The sequence below is a fragment of the Poecile atricapillus genome, chromosome 20, assembly GCF_030490865.1.
Source record: "Poecile atricapillus isolate bPoeAtr1 chromosome 20, bPoeAtr1.hap1, whole genome shotgun sequence".
In the NCBI taxonomy this organism is placed as follows: domain Eukaryota; kingdom Metazoa; phylum Chordata; class Aves; order Passeriformes; family Paridae; genus Poecile; species Poecile atricapillus.
The window spans coordinates 1,666,136-1,687,814 of record NC_081268.1 but is presented as its reverse complement, the minus strand read 5'-3'; the positions used below and the strand labels follow the sequence as shown (position 1 = coordinate 1,687,814).

At 44.9% G+C, this 21,679-nt stretch overlaps 1 protein-coding gene across 1 annotated transcript in view; it reads left to right on the top strand.

The window, feature by feature from the left end:
* NEK6 (NIMA related kinase 6) overlaps window positions 1–21,376 on the top strand; it is a 46,106-nt gene extending 24,730 nt beyond the window's left edge. Inside the window, exons 4-10 of the mRNA XM_058853442.1 lie at window positions 379–441; window positions 1,544–1,654; window positions 4,857–4,965; window positions 6,211–6,318; window positions 13,393–13,487; window positions 17,148–17,261; window positions 19,951–21,376. Coding sequence (XP_058709425.1) covers window positions 379–441; window positions 1,544–1,654; window positions 4,857–4,965; window positions 6,211–6,318; window positions 13,393–13,487; window positions 17,148–17,261; window positions 19,951–20,061 — 711 coding nt within the window. The 3' untranslated portion in view covers window positions 20,062–21,376. The remainder of the gene's footprint in view (window positions 1–378; window positions 442–1,543; window positions 1,655–4,856; window positions 4,966–6,210; window positions 6,319–13,392; window positions 13,488–17,147; window positions 17,262–19,950) is intronic.
* Window positions 21,377–21,679: the final 303 nt, after the last annotated feature.

The following is a 21,679-nucleotide window of genomic DNA, read 5'->3' as shown; positions in this document are numbered from 1 at the left end:
TTATTACAGAGAAATCAGTGGAAGCTGTATTTGTTTAAAAGAGAAAAGTAAACATTTTGTCTTTTATTTACTATATGAAATTAATAATAACTGAACCAATGAAAACCACAGCAGAAAATTCACAAACTTGTATCTTTATTTTTCGTGCTCCTTAGAATATTGCCTATGGGTTCTAAAATTAGTTTTACCCCAATGTTATCCCTGTGGTGGTTTCAAAATAAAGAAAACATTGATCTTTCTTTGATCTGGGGATTGTGTGAATACTCATTACAGTAGAGGAGGTACAAACTGGGGAAGGAAACACCAACTGCTTGTTAAAGTATAAAGTACTTCTGTTTTGTTGTTTCATTTTTATCTTCTGTATTTTTGTGTTTGAAGATTTTTGAAATGATGGATGCCAAGGCAAGGCAAGATTGCATTAAAGAAATTGACCTCTTGAAGGTAGGCATTTTTATAATAGCTTTTTTCTTTTTTTTCTTTTCCTTTTTTATGGGGTTTTGTTTTTTATTTGTTTTGTTTTGTGAAACAAATTGTTTCAGATTGGCAAATAAAGCTTACACAGTAAAGGAGAAAGCAGTTTTGCCTATACATGTCATGTATATGTGTGTGTATAAATATCACACATGAAAAATGATAATTTAGATAAAGGCTCTGAAACCAGAGTGTGCTTAAGTGATTAAAACAAGCAGTGATTTTAATGCCTTAGTAGCTTATTTTAAATACTTGATTAAAAACTTAGATGTGTTGCACTTTAAATATCTATTTTTAGTAAATGCAAAAGGCTAAAAATTTGGTTTAGCTAGGCAAATTTCATTCTGAAAGTATTAAATAATTACTTCTGTGCCTGTGATTTTAGGGATTTCTGTTCAAATTCGTGCAGTTATAGCCTGAGTCTGTAGGCTGTAGGGAAGGATAAACATGAGCCAGTTGCTCAATAGTCATGGAGGAAAAGAATGCCAAGGTTTACATTCAGAAAGAGGATCTGTGATATTTTTGGGTTCTAGGAGAAAAAACCAACCAAGCATCAGTTGTAAATATAAGAATGAGCTATACTGAAAGCTCTACTGAAATTAGTGAAGGAGCCAGCATAAATAATCAGATAAATAAACTGACATGTGCAATTTGTGTGTTATTGTCCTCCTTCAAAGTTTCAATCTAGTTTTATTGCTCTTTTAAGGAGGAAAGAGACCTTGAGCACTGGAACCAACAGTTGGGGGTTTGTTTCTGTTTAATGGGGGGGAACAATTGGTTATTGCTTAACAAGGCATCCTTCAGGGCATTACTTTTAAATGTTTTGCAAGTTTTCAGTAGAAGAAGTTGTTTCACCCTGTTTGGGTAGAATTGCTCTTTGCTAAGGACATCTCCAGGATGCTGTGCAGTGGGAAATGCTGTTTCTCACAGGATTTGTCTGGAGAGCTCAGCCCAGGCTGTGGGTGCAGCCGCTGTGAACGTTTTGAGCGAGGGTTCCAGGAGGTGCAGGTGTTGTCTGGGAGTTGTCCTGACCAGCTTGTAACTGTTCCTCTTGCATTCCCTCCCTCTGCAGCAACTGAACCACCCCAACATAATCAAGTATTTGGATTCTTTCATTGAAGACAATGAGCTCAACATTGTCCTGGAGCTGGCTGATGCTGGGGATCTCTCTCAGATGATTAAGGTAAGGACGTGTCCATCCTGGAGATGCTGCAGACTTCCAGGATTGGGCAGACCTGAGGCAGTGGGGTGAGCACAGCTGGGTTAGAAGCACTTATTTCTTCCTCTTGCAGTTTTGCACACCTGTAGGTTGCTTCCAGACCTGAAACAAAGTGTCTGCTGGCATTTTAAATACCCCAGGCCATGCCCTGAGTTTCTGGCCACTGCTGCAGAGGGAAGTGTCTGAGATGTGGTGGGACACGTGTGTTATTTGCGAGGTTGATTTACTCAGTCCATGATTGATGGGGACATTTAATTACTGTTGGGTTCACTATTCACATTGCCTGTCTGCCACTCTGAAGACATTCAAGGAAGTCTATTGACTTTCTTTGCAATGGGGATTTGGGTTTGAGAAAATGTTTCAAGTACTTGTTCTTCTTTTATGTTGCTCTTAGGAATACTTGTATTGCTGCAAACCAGCTTTAGTTAAGCTGTTACCACCTGCTTTTATATTTTCTTTGACATGTTAATCTTTAGACATACATCCCTTGTGAGAACAGATGTGTTATATCATGTTTGTTAGCACTCTCAACCTTCTCTCCATGTTTTACCTGGTTTTTGCCATCATTATTCTGTAATTATCATAAATGAATGTTTGGAAAGTTCTCCTCCTCCTTGTTGTCACAGTTAAAATATCTTATTAACAGATTTGTTTTCTTTGCCAGCAGAGCTATGAGGCACTAGGCCAAAGGCTGTCAAACAAGTTACCCATTCAGTCCATAGTCAATGGCTAAATTTGCAGGATCCAGGAAAATCTGCTTGGTGTCACAGGAGAGCCCCTGGGCGAGTGGTGGGAGCTGGCAGAGCCTCCCGTGGGGAGAGCCCCAGATCTCAGTCCAGCCTCCCTCCAGGGGAAGGGGGATCTGCCTCAGCCTCGGGGAGCTGGGGGGCACAGCTGCTCCTTCTGCCTGGGCAGCAGCTCTGCCTTTGTCCTCCCCGCTGCTTCCTTGGGCTTCTGCTGGGTTCTGCCCTTTTCCACCTGGGAAACATCTTGTGGTTGTGGTCGTAGATGGAAAAAACCCAAGGATTGTGAGAGCAGGAATTGGGGCCATGTGGGAGCAGGAGTTGGGGCTGTGTGAGACCTTCCTGGGCCTGAGTTTGCAATCTTAGCTTACAAAAGTTTTACCTACAGAGTGGTGAGATTTCATTATGTGAAATACTTGTATTTTTTAGACATCTGTAGTTTTTAGTTTAAAAATATTGACAAATATGTTAATTTGCTTATCAGCGTTAGATATTTAATTTTTAAAAATAACTTTGTGTCATTATAATAAGAGTTACATTTTCCAAAACATGACTGGTAGAGTCTTGGATTGGTGCCTTGCCCAGTGCTGGGCTGTGCTGGCTTCCAGTGTCCACAGCTCTGTGTTCCCTCTGTACTTCAGACATGAAGAAGATGCACTGATTTTTATCAAGGTCATATAAATGAAGTTTTTCAACTGATGCAAATCTAGGAATTCAATTTTTTAAAATTTCTAACAGGTAAAAAAAAAATACCAAGCCCTAAACCCAAGAGGGAACAAAAGCTTCCTCCTAAATGCAGCTCCAGTGCAGCAGGGGTGGTTTCCCCACCGCCCCCTCCGTGCCACCCTCTCCCCTCCCCAGGAGCTGAAGCTCCTGTGTGGATTTTCAGCACTGACAACCCTGGGAAGGTGTGAGGGTGATAAACCCAGGGCCTGTCTCTGTCACGCCCCGGTGCCTGCATTATTTATGAGGGATGTAGAGCTGCAGGAAAAACCACTGGAGAGTTGGGACTTCCTTGTAAATGTCAGGCGAACCTTATTGGACATGACATTTAGAAAATTATCACTTGTGGTCTTGCATACCCACTCTTAAATATTTTAATGAGAATTAAATAATTTTATTGTGTATATAACACTTTCTCCCTCACCCTCTGTAGTTCTTCTGTGCTCTCTCTCGAGTTTTGGGTTGAGACTGTTGCAATCTGTCAGATTTGCTGCCTGGGGAATTGCACAGTCGTGCCCCTTCACAGCTGATCTGCAAAAGAAAATTTGCCATTGCTTGAGTCAAACACGAACTGGTAACAGCATTTCACATAAAATAGAGAATGTGACAACGGACATCAGATGTCAGTGCTGAGAGGGGAAAGCACGAGACGCAGAAAGGGGCAGCAAGCCGTTCCCTTCCTTTATTCCTGCAGATGGGAATTGTGACGGGTGCGCCGCAAAGGACGCGCAGCTGCCGCGAGGCAGAGGGCGCGCGGCGCTCCCGGTGCCACCCCGTGTGGCAGGGCTCGAGGAGCAGTGGGAAACCTCTGGAAGTGTTGAAGCATTTTGTTAATGCTCTGGCTGTAGAGAAGCCAGGGAGCAGCGATGCGAAGCCTGCAGGTTTGGGATGCCGGAGCGCGGTGCCAGGCACGGCTGGTGCGCCCCCCTGCAAAGGAAGGAGAGCAGCTGAAGGTCCGTCGTGTTTGGCCTTCCCTGAAGTGTGCAGCTGGCTCTTCTCTCCTGTCGTGGGCTGAAGGAGAGGTCAGTGTCACAGGGAGCCAGGGCCACGCTGCACTCCGTGGTGCTGCTTTGTGCTGCCGTTATTCTGCGAGCTCAGAGGCACCACAGGGCCCTGGGACAGGGCCCGGCTGCGCTCGGCGCCGCCTGAGCACACCCAGCTGATCAGGAGGCTCTGTCTCACTAGAGAGTGCCCTTCATTTGCTATTCCTATTGTGCATGAAATAGAATATATTATTCTACCTGATCACAGAAGAAACATGGATACTTTATTGATGCTCTGGCCATCTTTTAAAAAAGGGAAGCAGATTTCTATATCCTTGTTAGTAGACAATGCAATAATGAATGTTTACAAGGGGTTTTTTAATGGTCTTTTGTTTCTTAAGGCAAAATATTTGAGACATTTGTTGTTTTGAGGCATTAAATATGTTTTGCAAGGTAATTAAGGAGATTAATGCTAATCATAATTGTGTCCATTCAAAAATGTCAAACCTATTTAAGCATGTTTTTCATAATAGTTGTTAATTAGTGAACTGCATCGAAGTTTCCACACAGAAAAGAGGAGTTAAAAGCTAATCAGAAGAAAAGTCATGCAGCTGCAGATCTGGAAGACACGAGCAACCTGCAGCTGACTAACACAATTCCAGGAACGAGTCAAATATGTTGCTTTTTTACTGATCTTTTATTTATTTCCTCCCACAGTATTTTAAAAAGCAGAAACGGTTAATCCCGGAAAGGACGGTGTGGAAATATTTTGTGCAGTTATGCAGTGCAGTGGAACACATGCACTCCCGCAGGGTGATGCACAGAGGTAACATTAATTCAGTCTCTTTTCACTGAATAATAATATAATGTTCCAATTAGTAAGCGCCTACATTCAAAAACAATTATGCTGATGTTCAGCCAATGCATGTTTAGAGAGGCTGGAGCCTGCGAGATGGATTTCTCCTTCTGTCTCTGCCTCATTGTTAAAGCATTCAGGCCGAAGTGAGTGTGGTATTAGGAAGATGAGCTGCTTTGTATTCCAGACACTGATATTAAGTAGAAGTGTCAAACTTGCCATTAGAAAAGTGTCAGAAATAAAATGCTGAGACTCCTGGATACAGTGAACTCTAAGAAATAGTCTTCATTATATTAGCTGTGACCTTAGAGAGTTGAGAAGAGTTTTTCTGTCTTGCAGGCTTTTCTGAAATATTAATACAAATATGTCCCATGCTCTTATAACCTGTTCTCAATTTTCATTAATTATTTTTAAATCTCTTGTCTCAGAACATCTTATAACTTTGAGCTCTATCCAAAAAATTACACTATTGCTATCAGTGTCAGTGAAGTGCTTTGGGAAGGACTGGACTCAAGAAATGCAAATTTCCCAAAAGGAACCAGCACCCATCTCAGCTGCTTGTTATTTCCTTGCTCCTTTGAAGGAAGGAATTCTTCACTATATTTTTCAGCAGTGTGGTATCAGTTTTGCTCTATTACACATCCCCTGATGCAGTGTATCACTTGTACCTGAATTAGGTCTGTAATTGGTGGCTGAAATGGGGAGCCTCTCATGTTGAGTCTGCTCTAACGTGAGGAAAGAGCCTCTAACTCCATTCTGACATGACTGCTTGGGAAACTGGGGGTGTAGGGATTTCTACCCTCCATGAACCAGCTGGGCTGTGTTGAGCCCAGAATTTATGTATATGTGGAGCAGTAATAACCCTTTGCATGAGGAGATGGTGGTGAGCAGTGCAGTTTCCTGTGGAACGTGATCATTCCCAAAGAGAACTGGGCTCATTTCTTTGATTTCCAGCAGTTAAAGAGGCTCTGTTCTGTTGAGCTGTTTTCTACATTTTCCCTCATTGGTATTTCTTGTGTGCTGGGAAGTACACTCTGATTTTTGTGTCTGTGCAGAGCTTGAAGCCTTGGAAGATTGAGCCTATCAAAGCTGTAAAGAAACACGGTTCTGCTCGAGCCTCTTTGTACCGTGAGCGCTCCAGGCAATGCTTCTATTGCAGCATTAGAACCAAATAACCTTTTGTGGCTTTGACCTTTTACCTTTTTCTTCTTGCAGACATAAAACCAGCCAACGTGTTTATAACAGCCACAGGGGTGGTGAAGCTGGGAGATCTTGGATTAGGCCGGTTTTTTAGTTCTAAAACCACTGCAGCACATTCCTTAGGTAAGCTGGTACTCGTTAAGCAGGGCCTGGCGTGCACTGTCAGCTCTGATGTTCAAACACAGGGTGTCCATCCTCCCATGGTGACACCAGTGGGAGTCCGGGGATTGGGGCTGCATTTCCAGCCATCTGTATTTTAAATGCTCTTCATAGGCATTAATAGGTATCTTCTGGTTTAAAATCTGTTTTTTCTGGAAGGCCTGGCCTGGTGTGTTTTACAGCAAACGTAGCAAAGGCAGTGTTTCCACTCTAGACAGCACTTTGCACTGTGCTTGCTGGAATTCAGTGTTACTCCCAACACCTTTCACCTTTTTACCTTTGCTGTTCAGGACTCTGCCCTGACTGGGGCTGGGACTGCCTGAGGTGGGTGAGCTCTCATGGCTTATCTGTCCCAAAAAGGGACTTCACTTGAAATCTGGCCTATGTTTTAAATATCCAGCTTTTCTTCATATCTTCCACATATCTCAAGGTTGTCTTCCTCATTTTTACCGTTAACATTAATTCTAGTGCTATAGAAAATTGCATAGTTATGCAGTTCATTCTTCAAGTCTTACAGTATAAAGTATTTCATAATTGTGTCTGTAACCTCTTGAGAGGTGGCTGATTTTCCATTTTTATTAATGGGTCTGAATTTTTTGAGCAGTGAAGGAACTTTGGCTTTTGGTGCAATATTTAAGCTCTTTTAAACGAACTGACTCAGCTGACTTTGGAACACATGATACTTGTTTTGCTATTTGTGTTTGTGCAATTTCCAATGCTGAGTGTGTCTTGCTGAATCCTTTCTTAGATGTGAACAAATTTCATTGTGGATACTGGCCAGCAGCACAGGGCTACCTGCCTTGTTTCGTATGTGCTTAAAAGATAGGAGGCATTTCTATAGCTTATTTTCATAAAATAGGAGATTTCAGATTTCCCTTTGTATCAAAAGCTGTCCTAGGATATATCCCCACCATACTTAATAGATGAAAATAAATCCTTTTCACAGGAAGTTAAAATCACATCATCTGAACAGGCCAAAATATGATCATGTCTAATTATATGATCTTATCCAGTTTGACTGCTGCACTTATTATATTAATAAGAATAAATTGGGGCTTGGAAACTGGCTGCACATGTAAGCCAAGCTTGTGACCTTTACCAGGGCTGCTCTCTCTTAATTGAGAAAGCTGGAGTAGGAAGAGCTCAGTCCCTGGTGCACAAACCCTGCCCTTCCTCACAGCAGCAGCATCCTGCAGACAGGTGAGAGGTGCAGGACACTGAGGGAGCAGCAGTGAGTGAGACTGGAGGGGTTGTGGGAGGGATGGACACATCTCCATTTCCAGCAGTTCTTGGATCCAAGTGAATAAGAATATTTTAACAATCAGGAAATACGCAGATGTGAAGCTTCTTTCTATTTTTTTGATAATTTGCCAGAGGTAGAGGTTTTGTAGCAGCAGGAAATGGACTGATCTTGGGTTTGGTTTAATTAAGACATTGGCTGAAGGAGCTGTGAGGGCCGATCACCCACACCAGAGCGGGGCGGCCGCGCGGGCCGGGCTGCGACGCAGAGCCCGGGCCCTTCCCGGTGCTGCGTTGCCCTGGCAACCGCCCTGAACCATCATTTCTCTGGCTGCTGACCCATGAATTGAATGTGTGGCTTATGCAAATATATTCATCTCATTTCTCCCTTTGGTTGTATTTGCTAGCAGCAGACTGGCATGAAAGGCCATCAGGCAGTCCCGACCCGGCTGACAGGTGTAGCAGGGGCTCGGCAGCGCCCGCCGCCGCGGCGGGAACGGAGCCGTAATTAGAGCAAGGAACAGAATGAACGTCAGATGAATTACCAGGCAGCAGATCATATTTGTCAGGAAGGATTGCATACATAAAAATTAAGTGACAGTACATGCCGAGGTAATGAAAGAAAAATGAAAGATTTGCCTGTACACAGCTCGTGAGATGCCGGCGAGCGCCGTGCTCCGAGCGCCGGCGGGAGCCGGGAGCGGCACCAGGGCAGACGGAGACCGTGGGGCAGGGAGAGCCCTGGCCCCTGGAAAACCTCCACGGGCACTCCTGCCAGAGGCACTCCTGCCAGAGGGGCAGCACGGACACCTCCAGCCTCTCGCAGCGCTGGGACAGGCAGCAGGAACCGGCTGGGGCTGCAGGAGTTCACAGGGTGCTGCCTCAGCTGCCAATGCCCCTTTTCCCTGGAGAGAAGACAGGAGATGCTTTTCCACAAGGATGAGCTCTTCCTGGACAAGCCTTAGCAGCAAATTCATGTTTTAAAGGGACTGGGTGTAGCTGAGGTGAATTTTACTACTTATTACAACATGGTGGTTTACCTTCCCTTATTTGATACTTTGGTAAACTTAACATTAAGCTGGTAGCTCTTGTTTTAATGGGAGCTGTAACAAATTCAGAGAATTTCCATTAATATTACAATGGATAACTTTTTTGAGAACTGGTGTAATGTCCATTTTTAGCCAAATGAACTTGGCATTATCCAGAGCTCCTGACTGGCTTTACATTTTGAAGAAACAAGAGGAATAAGAAAAACAACCAACCAAACCCCAAAAGAAACCAATTTTACACAGAGTAGTCTTGTTTTGGAGCAGATGATTTATTATTTATTCTTGGACAAGAATATACTTGGAGCAGATTTTCCTTTTGGGAGATTCACGTAAGTCAAATCTTCCCAGTTTAGAACGTGCCAATAGCCCTGGATTGGAGTACATGGGGTGTTACACGTTCCTTCTGGTTCCTGCTTGGATGTGAGGGTGAACAGGGAGGAACTGAAGAGCTCGTCAATAAATGGACCATTTGTCTGCCTTTTTTTTTTTCTTTTCCTTGCCAAGTCAGTTTGCCATCTGAAACAAAATCCCAGGGCTTGGAGGGGTTGGTAATCAGGACTGGGTAAGAACAAAATGGACACAAGAAATCCACCGAAAATGTCACTGGCCAATATTGTGTGTGCTTCGAATTCTTGGCTTGCCTCTAGTACAGTGTTTGTGGAAGAAAAGAGAGATGCAGAATTGCTGCAGGTGCATTGTACTGTTTACATGTGAAAAACCCAACCAGCCAACCAAAAAACCCAACCCAGTCACAGAACTGTAAAAGAACCCTTTGGTAGGGTTGTGTGATTCAATAGTAATAATGAAAAAAAAAAGAGCTTAGGGCAACAGGTGCAATATTATGCACAAAATAGATATTGTTTTTCTCTAAAAGTAGATTTCATCTGCTTTTTTGTTTTTGCTTCCCCCATGAAAATTAGTGGGGGCACTTCACACAGAAATTTGAAGGAGTTTAAAGTCTGCACAGTTCTACTTCAGCTAGTTCCAAAATTCTCCTGGGAAAAGACCTGAGGTGCCTTGTTGGAAATACACCCCAAAGAATGCAAAAATTTAGAAAGGAATACTTGAGAACTTGACTCCTTTTAAACAAGGCTGGATGTTTTTCTTGGTAACCTACAAGTGTGGATGGAGAGGATGAGCCAGGTGAGAGATCCAGACTCATTTTCCAGCAGAATTGCTTCCCTGCTGTGTTTGAATGGCCAGATAGCACTAAAACATCCTCAGATACTTTTCTCAGCCGTATGTGTGTTCATGGAACATGCACTGGTGTTGCTCATGTTAAAGCTAAGTTCTGGAAAAACTTTATTGCCATTTGAAAAACTGGGCAGTTTTTTGTTTTGCATGTAGGCATTTAAAAACCTCAATGTACAGAGCCTGTAAAAATATCTGAAAATATTCTGCACTGACTTCAGTCTAATGCAGTCTGTGTGAAGGTGTGGGAGAGACTCTGCTGTGCAAGGCTTGTTTGGGTTACATCAAACTCAGAGAATGAGACTCTGAGAGCCTCCTAAAAGTGTGAATCAGATTTGGTTGTGCCCATGAGCAGGGGAGGAGCAGGGATGAGTTTCTTGGGAAGCATCGCTCGTGGCTGAGCTGTGTTTGCACATGTGAGAGGAATGGAATTTGAATTCCATTTCTGCAATAACTTTGCCACCGCTGCCTTTGTGTTTTCCTGGTGAAATAAGAGACTCTGCTCCTAACCTTAACTGGGAATAATTAGCATTTCCCTACCTTGGATGTTGCAACCATGCCAAGACTGTTGTAGCTGCCCGTGAGCAGTGCTGGGAGAGCAGGAATTCTCTGGCATCACTGAAGTGGCTGATGTTCAAGTGAAGAGCTCCAACTTCCAGGAACAGAGCAAGAGACTCTTTCCTTAACCAGAATCTACCCTATGGTTTTTATAACTTCAAATGCATTACTCTACCACCGGGTGAATAATGTTGAATCTGAGCAATATTTTGTATTTTCAGCAGGGCAAATGCTGAAGAAAGTTTCTGATTAATAGTCTGGGATTAGACTGTTCTTGTCAAATTGACTAATGGGATGCAATGGTGAGCCCCGACTGATTGCACTGGAAGCCTTGTGCAGTTTTCTAGAAGATGCTCATTACAGGAGGTTCCCACGTAATGTTGGACAGGCCATAAAGAGAATTGGCCTTGTCAGTCTTTTATCATGACAGTTATTTAAAAATGAATGCATCGGTTCTGAAACGCAGAGACCTGCTTGTTTGTACATTTGCTGACAAGACCACAGTAATGATAGGTAAATGTGCAAGGTGGACTCCGCGAGATGAGCTGAGGCGTGGAGCGCTCCCGGAGCCGTTAATGGGCTGGAGCGGCCCGGTGCCCGCCTGAGCGGGGCCAGTGACGCGCTGAGCCCTGCCACAGCCGTGTCACTGCCCTGCCACTGCCCTGCCACTGCCCTGCCACAGCCCTGTCACAGCCCTGTCACAGCCCTGTCACAGCCCTGCCACTGCCCTGTCACAGCCCTGCCACTGCCCTGTCACAGCCCTGTCACAGCCCTGTCACAGCCCTGCCACTGCCCTGCCACTGCCCTGTCACTGCCCTGCCACAGCCCTGCCACAGCCCTGCCACTGCCCTGCCACTGCCCTGCCACTGCCCTGCCACTGCCCTGCCACAGCCCTGCCACAGCCCTGCCACTGCCCTGCCACAGCCCTGCCACAGCCCTGCCACTGCCCTGTCACAGCCCTGCCACTGCCCTGCCACAGCCCTGCCACTGCCCTGCCACTGCCCTGCCACAGCCCTGTCACCGCTGGCACGGTACCGGAGGCGTGATCGGAACCGACAGTGGGGCAGAGCCGCGGCAGCGGGGCCCGGCTCCGGGGCCCCCACGTTGTTATTTGCTCCAAGGTGCCCATGCAGTGACCTGGAATAACGGAGTGCCAGAGCAGCCACGGCTCCCCTGGCACCTCAGGGAGCCGAGGGGGCAGAGGTGGGGCTGCTGCTCCTCCTGCCAGCCGGGTGCTCCACAGCTCCCAGAGCTCCTGGCACGGCCGGCAGAGCAGCAGCAAGGAGGAGTTGCAGGTGGGAAGTGTCTTGCGCTGCTTCTCAGTGGGGGCTTCCAGAAGTGTCTTCCACAACTTCCTGGAATGAATCATCGTTTCTTCTGCAGCTGTATATTTTTAAGCAGGAAAATGAATCAGTGCTATCCCAGCCAAGTCAGTTCTTGTACAGAAACCTGGCAGATGTGTGGGAATTACTTGGAGAGCTGTACTGCCCATCGTGTGGGTGTTGCATGCACATGGGACAGAGCCATGGAAAGCCTCTGAATGAATCCTGTCTGCTCCTGGCGTCCTGGGAAGTTTCTCTGTGTAGTCCAGTAAAAATCCTGAGCTACTGGCAGGGCTCTGATCTCCTCCCTACACAGGGGCCTGTCAAGGGCAATTAAACCCAGCCAGGTCTGGGGCTGTGCCAGGCTGACCTGTGCCTTCTGAGCATGGAAACAAAGTGATCTCCCTGTGTTACTTTTCCTGTGTTGTAGTTTTCATAGGATTTGCAAAAATGTAACTTCTCATTAGAGTATACTTCACATTAAAAGGGAACTAATTTCTGAAGTGAGTGACCTGAAAGCGTGAGCTGAGTTCATCACACAGGGCAGCTGATTGCTGAACATCTTGAGGGTCCAAATAAATTACTTTCTCTGTGCTGGGTCACCTGTGCAGGTGCCAGGGCCTGGGTTTTACCTCTCAAGATTGTTGGTTTGTGTCCCAGAACTCATTTGTTTCCCACAGTGATCCTCCATAGGAGTGCTGGGGAAGGTGGTGGCTGTTCTTCCACCTCCAGCATCATCCTTCAGCTTATTAGTCCTTCAGCTGTCTTCAGGCAGCATTTCAAATGGGGAAATTGTAAACTGAATGTTACAGGCAAATTAAACATTTGCCATCTTGCGAGGAAAGGTCTTTAATTAGGAGAAGGATAAACTGGAATGCCAAAAGGAAAAAAAAATAAAAATTGACAGGGGACAGACAAGCAGGGGAAGCAGGAGAAAAGAGCATATACAGTCCTTCGATGTTTTAATAAATGATGTATCTGAGGATTATTTGATGTAGTTGAGACTGCCAGGATGTCTTGTATTTTCGGTATCATAACTGAAACTTATTTAGGATTTAAAAAATAACCTTTTTGAGGTAAGGAATTTATTAATAATTTCCTGTAACTTCTGTCCAAAATACTGAGCAAATTTCTTTTGATAAAATACAGACTTTTGAAAGTACATAGAAATCTTCCAGCTTCTGACATAACTGCAAGTTGGAGCAGGGTTTTAAAGTTTGGAATGAGTATCTTGGTTTTTTCAGACAGTTTTTGCATTCCTGGCTGGTGCTGGGCTTAGTGTGTCCCCTGCAGTCCTGGTGACCTGTCAGAGGTGCCCCTGTGACACTCTGTGCCCTGTTAGGTGAACACGTGCTGGCCCTGAGTCCTGCTCCAGTGTCACAGTCAAGACCCCCAGAGCAGTCTGGAGAGCCAAGGGGATGATCCCTTCCAGTGGCTCTGCCCATCCAAGACACTCTGAAGGTTCTTGGGAGCCTGCAAGGGAAGCAAAACGTTTCCCACATGTCAGAAAAACAGAAGGTATTTTCAACCATGTTCACCATTCTCTGCTCTGTATGTGATGTCTGGTTCTAATCAGCAATTTGTGCTACACCTGAGCCTTTAATGAAGTCTCTCTCTGTATGACACAGGTTGCACAGTCACCTGGAAGACATTAACCCCAGGTTTGTTTGTTTTTGCAGTGGGAACTCCCTACTATATGTCCCCAGAGCGAATACACGAGAACGGCTATAACTTTAAGTCTGATATCTGGTCTTTGGGCTGTTTATTGTACGAGGCAAGTATCTTCTCACTTTTTCCCCCTGGGTTTTCCAGAACCACGTGGTTTGGGACAGGAATTGAGTAGATCAGACTGCTTGTAGTCAACTTGCTGAGAATCCTTAGAAAAAGCTTTGTTTTGTGGTTGTCATGCACCTTCTGAGCATGCATGAAGGGATTGTGCCACCCAGCACTTGCACAGAGTTAATTTGGGTCACAGCAGAAGTGGAGGATGAAGCCATGAAAAGCCAGCTCACTGCATCCCTCCTTCCTGCTGGGAGCAGAGTTCTGCTAGGGCAGCATACTCAGAGCTTTTCCTGACTGCATTTGTTTCAAAAATAGCAAATTCATTTGAATGCAACTTACTGGTTTCTTAGATGGAGTTCTGACCAATTGCAGTATTTTAATTTTGTAAACTTCCAATAAAGAAAAACAGAGGTTTTATGTAATGTAAAATCTGTCTCTCTAACTACTACATTATGGCTGGAAGTTTTTCTAATTGTACATTGTCTTACAGCTTGAGGCACAGACTCAGAGCAGACACATTTGGATGAACTGTCCAGTGTGCAATTGGTTCTTAAAAGCTGTTACATCTATTCTAAAAATAAGTGTTATGATTTTGTAACTGTGCTTTTGGCTTTGTGATGTAATTTTTAGCAGGGATCAAAGGGTATCAAACAGTATTGTACTCCTTTATAATCGAAATATTTTTGTAGATGGATGCTTCTTCCTATTCAAGCAACAGTGCATGCCAGCATTTAGAAAGCTTTTATCCCCACCCAGAGAATTAAAAATCTCTGGGATATTTAGTCAAGAATATTGTTCACATCCTCTTTGTTAACACATTATGAGAACTGATGACATTTTGCTTCTCAACACAACTTTTGGTAATCACACTAAATTAGAGAATAAACAGAAATGTAATTAATTTTGTGAGCGCATCAGATGTGGAAACTACTTATAGCTGAGCATGCACTTCAGCTGGTTCATTAAGCAAACATTGTAGGACATAAGGGGATAAAAGTAAATTTTCTGTAACATCTGTAAGGCTCTGAGCTGAGGCTGGTGGCCCTGCCCTGGGGTGTTGGCCTGGCCAGGTCTGTTGGGAGCAGTCGGGGTGGCCCCAGCTGGACTCGGGTGCTGCTGCAGTGCTGGGTTGCTCTGAGTCACTCCAGGCTGAGCTCCCAGAGATGGGATTCCAGATTTATGCAGAGAGAAATATTTAGCGTTGTGCTAAGATATGTTTTTGTTGCAGGCAATATGGTCCCCTTATGGCACAGGAGTCTTGGTACTCCTTGTATTTCAAGAAGCTGAATTAATTGCACACTAAACATAATTCTCTGGTAGGAGTAGCAGTACTACGGTAACATCTGAAAGATTTGGCATGTGAAGCGATTTTAAATTTCCTTCCTACGTAGGTAAGCCTTAACTTAGGGAACAGGAGCTGTGAGATATTGCAGATTCCAGGGAGGACTGGACAGGTACCAATTCTATGTTCAGGAGTTAAACAACTACTTGACTTCTTAAACTTTCTAGAATTTTGAAAATTAAGCATCAGATCTGCATGTCTTTGAAGGAACTGTTTTATCTGCTCTAATGTCTTACAAGGAGAATGTTTTTCTATTTGGCTTAGAAGTAAGGAAAGGATGCTTGTTTGGGTATGAGTCACTTCTGATATTTCTCCAGATAGATTGTGTAGATAAGCTGCAGAGAGATTTAATGTACAAATTGCCTTCAGAGACACGTGTGTCCACTGGAATCCACTTAGGGAACATTGAGGGCTTTGGGACATGATGCCACATAGCACCACTTAACTTTGACATTGATAATCATACAGTGATTTTTATTAAATCTTATCAATATAGTAGTAACTGTCTTCATCCCTCACTTCCTGTAGATATCTGTCAGCAAGATAACTTGGAGGGGATAAAAATAAGTTGTTAATTCCCAGAATGTAGCTACAAGCAATGACTTCAGCAGTTCTGGCAAGACGATCAATTTAAACACTAACAGGGATTCCCATCCCTGGATGTTTGAACCAGTCATGCTGCGTGGTGGGCGTTTTCCATGGAGATCTGCCTGGCCTGGGGTAATTGCTCTAATCAAAATGTCAGGAGCAAACCCCAACGTAGCATCACAAACTGCAGTTAGTGAGGTACTTGGAGTGCCTGTGGTCATGGCCCTGCAGCCCTGACTGCTGCAGTCACAACTGGGTGCTCTCTCTTTCCACTTTAATTCCCTGCATTTACCATCCTGAACCCTACAGTGTTTCCTTTTCATTCCTTCCCTTTGCACATGAGCACTTTACTAAACCTGGAATGAAAAGTTAATGGGAATTGGAAAACCTCTCTCAACCTCCCAGGCATTATTGATGTGTGTATTGGGATCTTGGAGACTTGTTTAACCCTTGCTTGCTTTCTGTGTTTTCCCTAATGCCCCCATTAGTGCTCTCCCTGGAACAGTCTGTGCTGGGTTCTCCAGTTTGTTTTAACTGATTGAGAACGTTTGCTATCACTCCTACTTGGGGACTAGAGTCTCTAATTGGACTCTGTAATTTTTCTCCTACTACTGTGATGACAGTAATGAAGTATCAGTGACACTTCACCTTTTGCCTTCAGAAAATGTTCCAAATGTTCTCGCCCAATGCTGGGTTCTTTGGGATCCTGTCAGGAGACTCTTCACCCTCAGGTCTGTGGGTTTGTGAGGAGTAACTTAGTGTAACTCCTGATAGTGGTGAGGACTGAGGAAGAAACATAATAACTTCAAATTCTTTAAAAGATAGATGTATGTTTTAAACCGAGTTAACTTGGTGTGTCCTGCATTGCTGAGCACTTGGATGTGTGTTAGTGGTGGTGAGGTTTTGGTAACACCCCCTGGCTGCAGCCCCTTCCTGCAGTGCCTCTGGGAATCCAGCCCAAACAAAACTGCTTCTCTGTAATCACTAATAATCCATCAATCTTGGTTCCTCGCTGCGGGGTAATAGACTGGAGGATTTGGTATTGGCTCTCTTGAATTCTGCTGGGAGCTCACGGTGTGTCAGTAAGAGCCAGAGTTCTCCAGACACTTCCACTGCACAGGTAATGAGCAACAGACCATTAATTATCAAATAACCCCCTTAATCTGTAGTGAGAAACAATAACTTCAGCTGGCCCTGGGATGAAACTGAAAGAGGAAAAGGACCAGATTGATGAAGAACATTTTCAGTGGTTTTGTTCTCAAATCTGCCTGGGATACTCTTTTCTAAACAGCAGATTTCCAGCAGGAGATACATTCCTTTTGAGGTTGTTTTGGGTGTTTTTTTTTTTAAAGATGAAGTACATTGCTCATGCTTACAAGATTCTTCATATTCTAAGCAGCTAAATGTCCAAAGATAGAGAGAGATGATTGTATCTGAGAGGGTTTCAGAGTTGTCTTAGAGCCAGCTGAGTTCTTGCTGATGGGCTGGTGGTCTGAGCATCCCATTTCTTGGTTTTTTTTTCCTTGGGGAGCCTGGCAGAGCCTGGCAGCAGCCCTACAGGGGCTGCAGAGCTGTTGGGGTCTTGGAGCAGCCTGGGCTGGGAGCAGCAGCATCCCTTGCTCTGCTCATTGGCAGAGAACAGAATTGGCTCTTGGAAACTGGCAGCACCGAGGGCTCTCAAATCCTTTGTTTCTGAAACATTTTCTGGTTTTCTCTCTCCAGATGGCAGCTCTGCAAAGTCCCTTCTATGGAGATAAAATGAACCTGTTTTCTCTTTGCCAAAAAATAGAGCAATGTGACTACCCACCTCTTCCAGCTGAACATTATTCTGAAAAGGTAAGTTGGGAGTGTGGTTGTAGGGGAATGGGAAGGTGCAGTGAAGTTTTTCCAGGCACAGGGAAAGAGAACCCAGGAGAACCCCCCACATCTAGGGAAGAACAGGGAATGGCCAGGGGGTCCTGGATACCTGGCTGAACAAATTACTTTTGTGGTGTCTGAATATTGACAAGCTAAATCAAGACAAAAAAGATTTCTTAATGTGGGGAATATTGTGAAACTGAAAGTCTCTGATGCTGGCAGAAACCAGCAGTGAGCCATGGGAAAGCCCCTTCCTTGTTTCCTTTCCTGTAAAACATTTCACAAAAGAGCACTATGTCTTTTTATGAAATCTTCAGTGTGTGACGAAGTGGGGAAGGATTCATTTTAAGAGAAAAAGCCATTTAGTTTAGTGCAATAAGCACCTCTACAGCAGCTGCATGGGGGGTTTTTAAATCCAGGTTTTTGTGTCTGAACATGAGGGATGGGGGGCAGCATCTGAACCAGTGCATAAACGCAATGTCCCAGCTGCAGACGTGTGTTGGGTTTCCTCAGGGCCTCTCGAGATGAGCTTGACTTTTTTCTGCCTCACCTACACAAAGCAGCTGGTTTTCCTTAACCTCCTCATTCCTTACAGTTGCCTTCTATTTGAAAGGAAATGGCTAATGGAATTCTAAATGTTCACTATATCCTATGGGGTTTTGCTTTTGTTTCACTCTACCTCAGCATCCTGAGGAGGAGGCAGGATGCCGGGAAATACCGAGCGCAGCCGGTCTGGCCTCCACCCTGGGAGGGACCCTGCACCACACTTCACTTTTTGCTTCATTTTTCCTGCCAAGTAACTCATGCAAAACAATGCTTTTAGAACTACTCTGTAGAAGTGAATTTTAAAGTATTTTTGCCCCATGCTCCATAGCAGCGCCCGGCTCTGCCGGGCCTTTGCCGTGCTGCTGCAGCTTGCATTTCAGGGTATGCCTGTTGGCAGCAGGAATTAGTGTAAGTTGACAGATGTGTTTCCTGTCTTTACAATTACTGTCTGTTTGCTTCCCTCTGGCAGTGCTAAGGAGTGTGTGTAGTGCAGTGATACAGTCGGGGTGAGAAGGATGGTTTAGCGCTCAAAGGCGCCGGGTCCCAGAGAACTGCAGATGGTTCATGAACTATTAACGGGATGCTGGTGGAGGCTGTGCCTGTGGCTTCTCAGCTGCTGCTGGTGCTCACTGGAACAGCACGAACAGGGAATTAGAACAGGGCTCCAGCACCAGCACCATCCAGTGTGGTTCCTTGGAACAAGAAACAAGAACAAGGCAGTGTTTGGGGCAGAGCCCCTGCTTTAATTTCCTTTCCGGATGGTTCCTCTCCTCTGTGGCCTTTTGTACCTCAACCAGTCCAGATCCCCTTGTGAGCAACTGCAGGCTGCTGGAAGCGGGAGGAGGAGCTGGGATCCAGCCAGGATTGCTTTTCCATATTGGGAACAAATTTGCTGGTAACTGGAGCTGCTGATCGAGGCCCAGCCCACTGGGTCCTGTAGGTGCTGCTGAATGCTTGTGAGGACAGAACAGCCCGGGCTGTGTCAGTGCTGCATGCACAGGGGGGAGCACAGCTACTGTTTGGACAAATGGTACTGATAGCACAGGCCCTGGGCAGAGCTCTAGAAGCATTTTCAGTTTTTTGTGGGAGTTTTGTGGTCAGGACTGATAACGTGTTCAGTCCTTGGGGTTATGAAGGCAGCAATGTCCCTGCCCTGAGCTGGTCAAAGTCACCAGAGAATGGGGCAGGGCCAGGCAGCAGGTCTGGGTTGGGAGCACCATCCAGAGCTGGAAACCTCGGGTATGTTTGTTAATGCGGCTGAAGCTGTGTGCCTGATAGCTCTATGGCCATGCTTTTAATTACCGGTAAAATAATTGGCACTGTGGCTACTGGGAGGATGTGAGAAGATCAGAGGCTCAAGGCTGTTTTTCCTGGTGCCTCAGGGGTACGAGCAGCTTTCAGTGTCTGTATAATTAAAAGCTACAATCTTTCATGTGCACAATAAAGAGGGCTGGGAGGTGGGGAGACTCCAGCCCTTCTGCATTTTATTTATTAAACATAATCAATGACCAGTTTCTCTTCCTTATAAAGGTTTTTCAGGAAGCACCAGGGTCTCATAGCTGTGTCCAGGAGCTTAAGATACACAGGTGCTGGTCAGACTCGTTATGCTGAAAGGCTTGAGCGGGTTTAGTGCTGGCTGTAGGAGGGGCAGCACAGCTGCTGCTCCTGAGAGCTTTGCTCGGGCTCCCCCTTCCCTCAGTTCCCTTTTACTGGCAGGTCCTTCCTCACCTCCCACCTCAGTCACATCTTGGAAGTGATCTCTGGTTTCCTCCTTTCCTTCTCTGCGTGCTGCTTGTGCCACTGGTGCCTCCCTCTGTCCTATGCTCTCCCCAGTCCTGGCTGCACAGGCTGGGTCCTCCTCCAGGATGTAAAGTATTTTGGGGCTGGGGAAGATTTAAATCATTAGTTAAGACTTGGTGGAAAAGGTTCTTCCTGGCTCTTTTGAAGGTGGGACACACAGACATGTGACAGACACATGCCTGGATTCTGCCCAGCAACATCTGCACTGAAGAGGTTCCCCTCCCCTGGCGCAGCCTCCAGAGCTCGGGCAGACATTCCCGCAGCCTTTTCCAGGGAGACAGCAGCAGATTCCCTCACGTGTGCCTGTTTTGCTGTCTTGCAGCTGCGGGAGCTGGTCAGCATGTGCATATACCCCGACCCAGATCAAAGGCCTGACATCGGTTACGTGCACCAAATAGCCAAACAAATGCACGTGTGGACCTCGAGCACATGAGCGCCACGGCCAGGGAGCCAGCACAGCTCAGTCTTACTTGAATTCTTTTCTCAGCTGAAAGCGACTGGTGCCAGGTCACACAGGTGGGAGGTTGAGCACTCGCAGCAGAGGCTCCATCATTTGCAGGTTATTTGACAAGGACTCTTACAGGTGGTCGTGCTTTAACATGAAGATTCTGTGAGGTATTGCAAGTGATTCTTTTTATTTTTTATTTTTAAGGCCAATAATGTTACGGATGTAGATCATTTAAGGGTCCTTTCTTAAAACTGTCGTGTGTAATCTAGGATAGCAGCTATTACCGAGGGCTCAGCGTTTGCCAGACCTTCTATCTTAACTGTAATGTGAAATACTGAAATAATTCCTTCAGTGAAATCACTTTATACTAATGTAAGGATTACCATAGATGTTGTGTAATTTGTATAACTGCTACTTTGCCTCTCCTGCAAATGGTTACTAGCAAATTCAGTTTTTACTTGGTATATTTTAAAGCAGCCATTTATGTTTTTATTAATTTCCTCCTCTTCAGACTTAGGAACTGGGAAGGGTTGGGGGGTGGGAAACCCTTTTGTTTCATGATTTCTTTTTTTTTTTTTAATTGAAAAATTAAGAGTATTTTGCTGATGCGTTTCTCTGTCAGAGATGAGTTAAACATGAACCTGGGAAAAGAAGATAAACATGCCAGGTAAACCCCTACAAGCCTTGCTCCTGCAGAGAATTGCTCCTTTCCCTCATTTTTCCCTTCTGGAATGGTTCTTTACCTCCAGGTTCTTGTTTAAAACCAGTGTTTATCAAAGCAAACTCATTTTTGGTGCAGAGACTTTTACATGTTCAATAGTACATCAGGTACTATCGGTGGAACTTCAGCAGTGTTTTAAACACTTGGAAATTTTTAAAAAATAAATTAAATGCTTTGTGTATGGAATTCTGCATAGGATCAGCCCCTTCTCTCAAACTGTGAAAGCTCATTACAGAATGTGAATGTTTATAAAATCTCAACCTGATCTGAAGGAGTCATCGTCTTTAACTGCATGAAAATTGTCAACCAGCTAAATTTGTTCATTGAATCAATGATTTGTTTCATTACTGTCAATGGAAATACTCACTGCTTTAGGAACAGCCGTGGATTCACGTTCCAGTGTCTCCATTCCATGTGCCTGTCAGGAGGAGCAGGGCTGCACTCGGTGCTCCAGAGGAAATCCTTCAGCCTGTGCTGCTCCAGTGCCGCTTCCACGTGGGACAGGGGCTTGTGCCAATGTATACATTTGTGTGTGACAGTTCAAATGCAGCCTGTGCCTGTTCTGGTGGTTTTTTTTTTTTAAAGAAAGCTTACAATCCTTGACTTTTTTGAACTAAGATTAGGGTTAGGGGGTTACATACATATATATGCTTTTAGTGGATTTTTTTAACCTACTTTTCTCTACTTTAAGGAAAACTGCAGTGCCATCTTCAACTAGTTCCTGTAAAATTTGGGAATATTTGTATAGGGTACCAAGAAAAGCCATTAATTGCTGTGAATATGGTTGGTATCATTAATGCAAGGTGCCATTTTACTGAGGCGTCTCAGCAGAAAGTTGAGGCTGCTGCTCTCAGGAGAGATGTGGGAAATTCAAATCAGCAG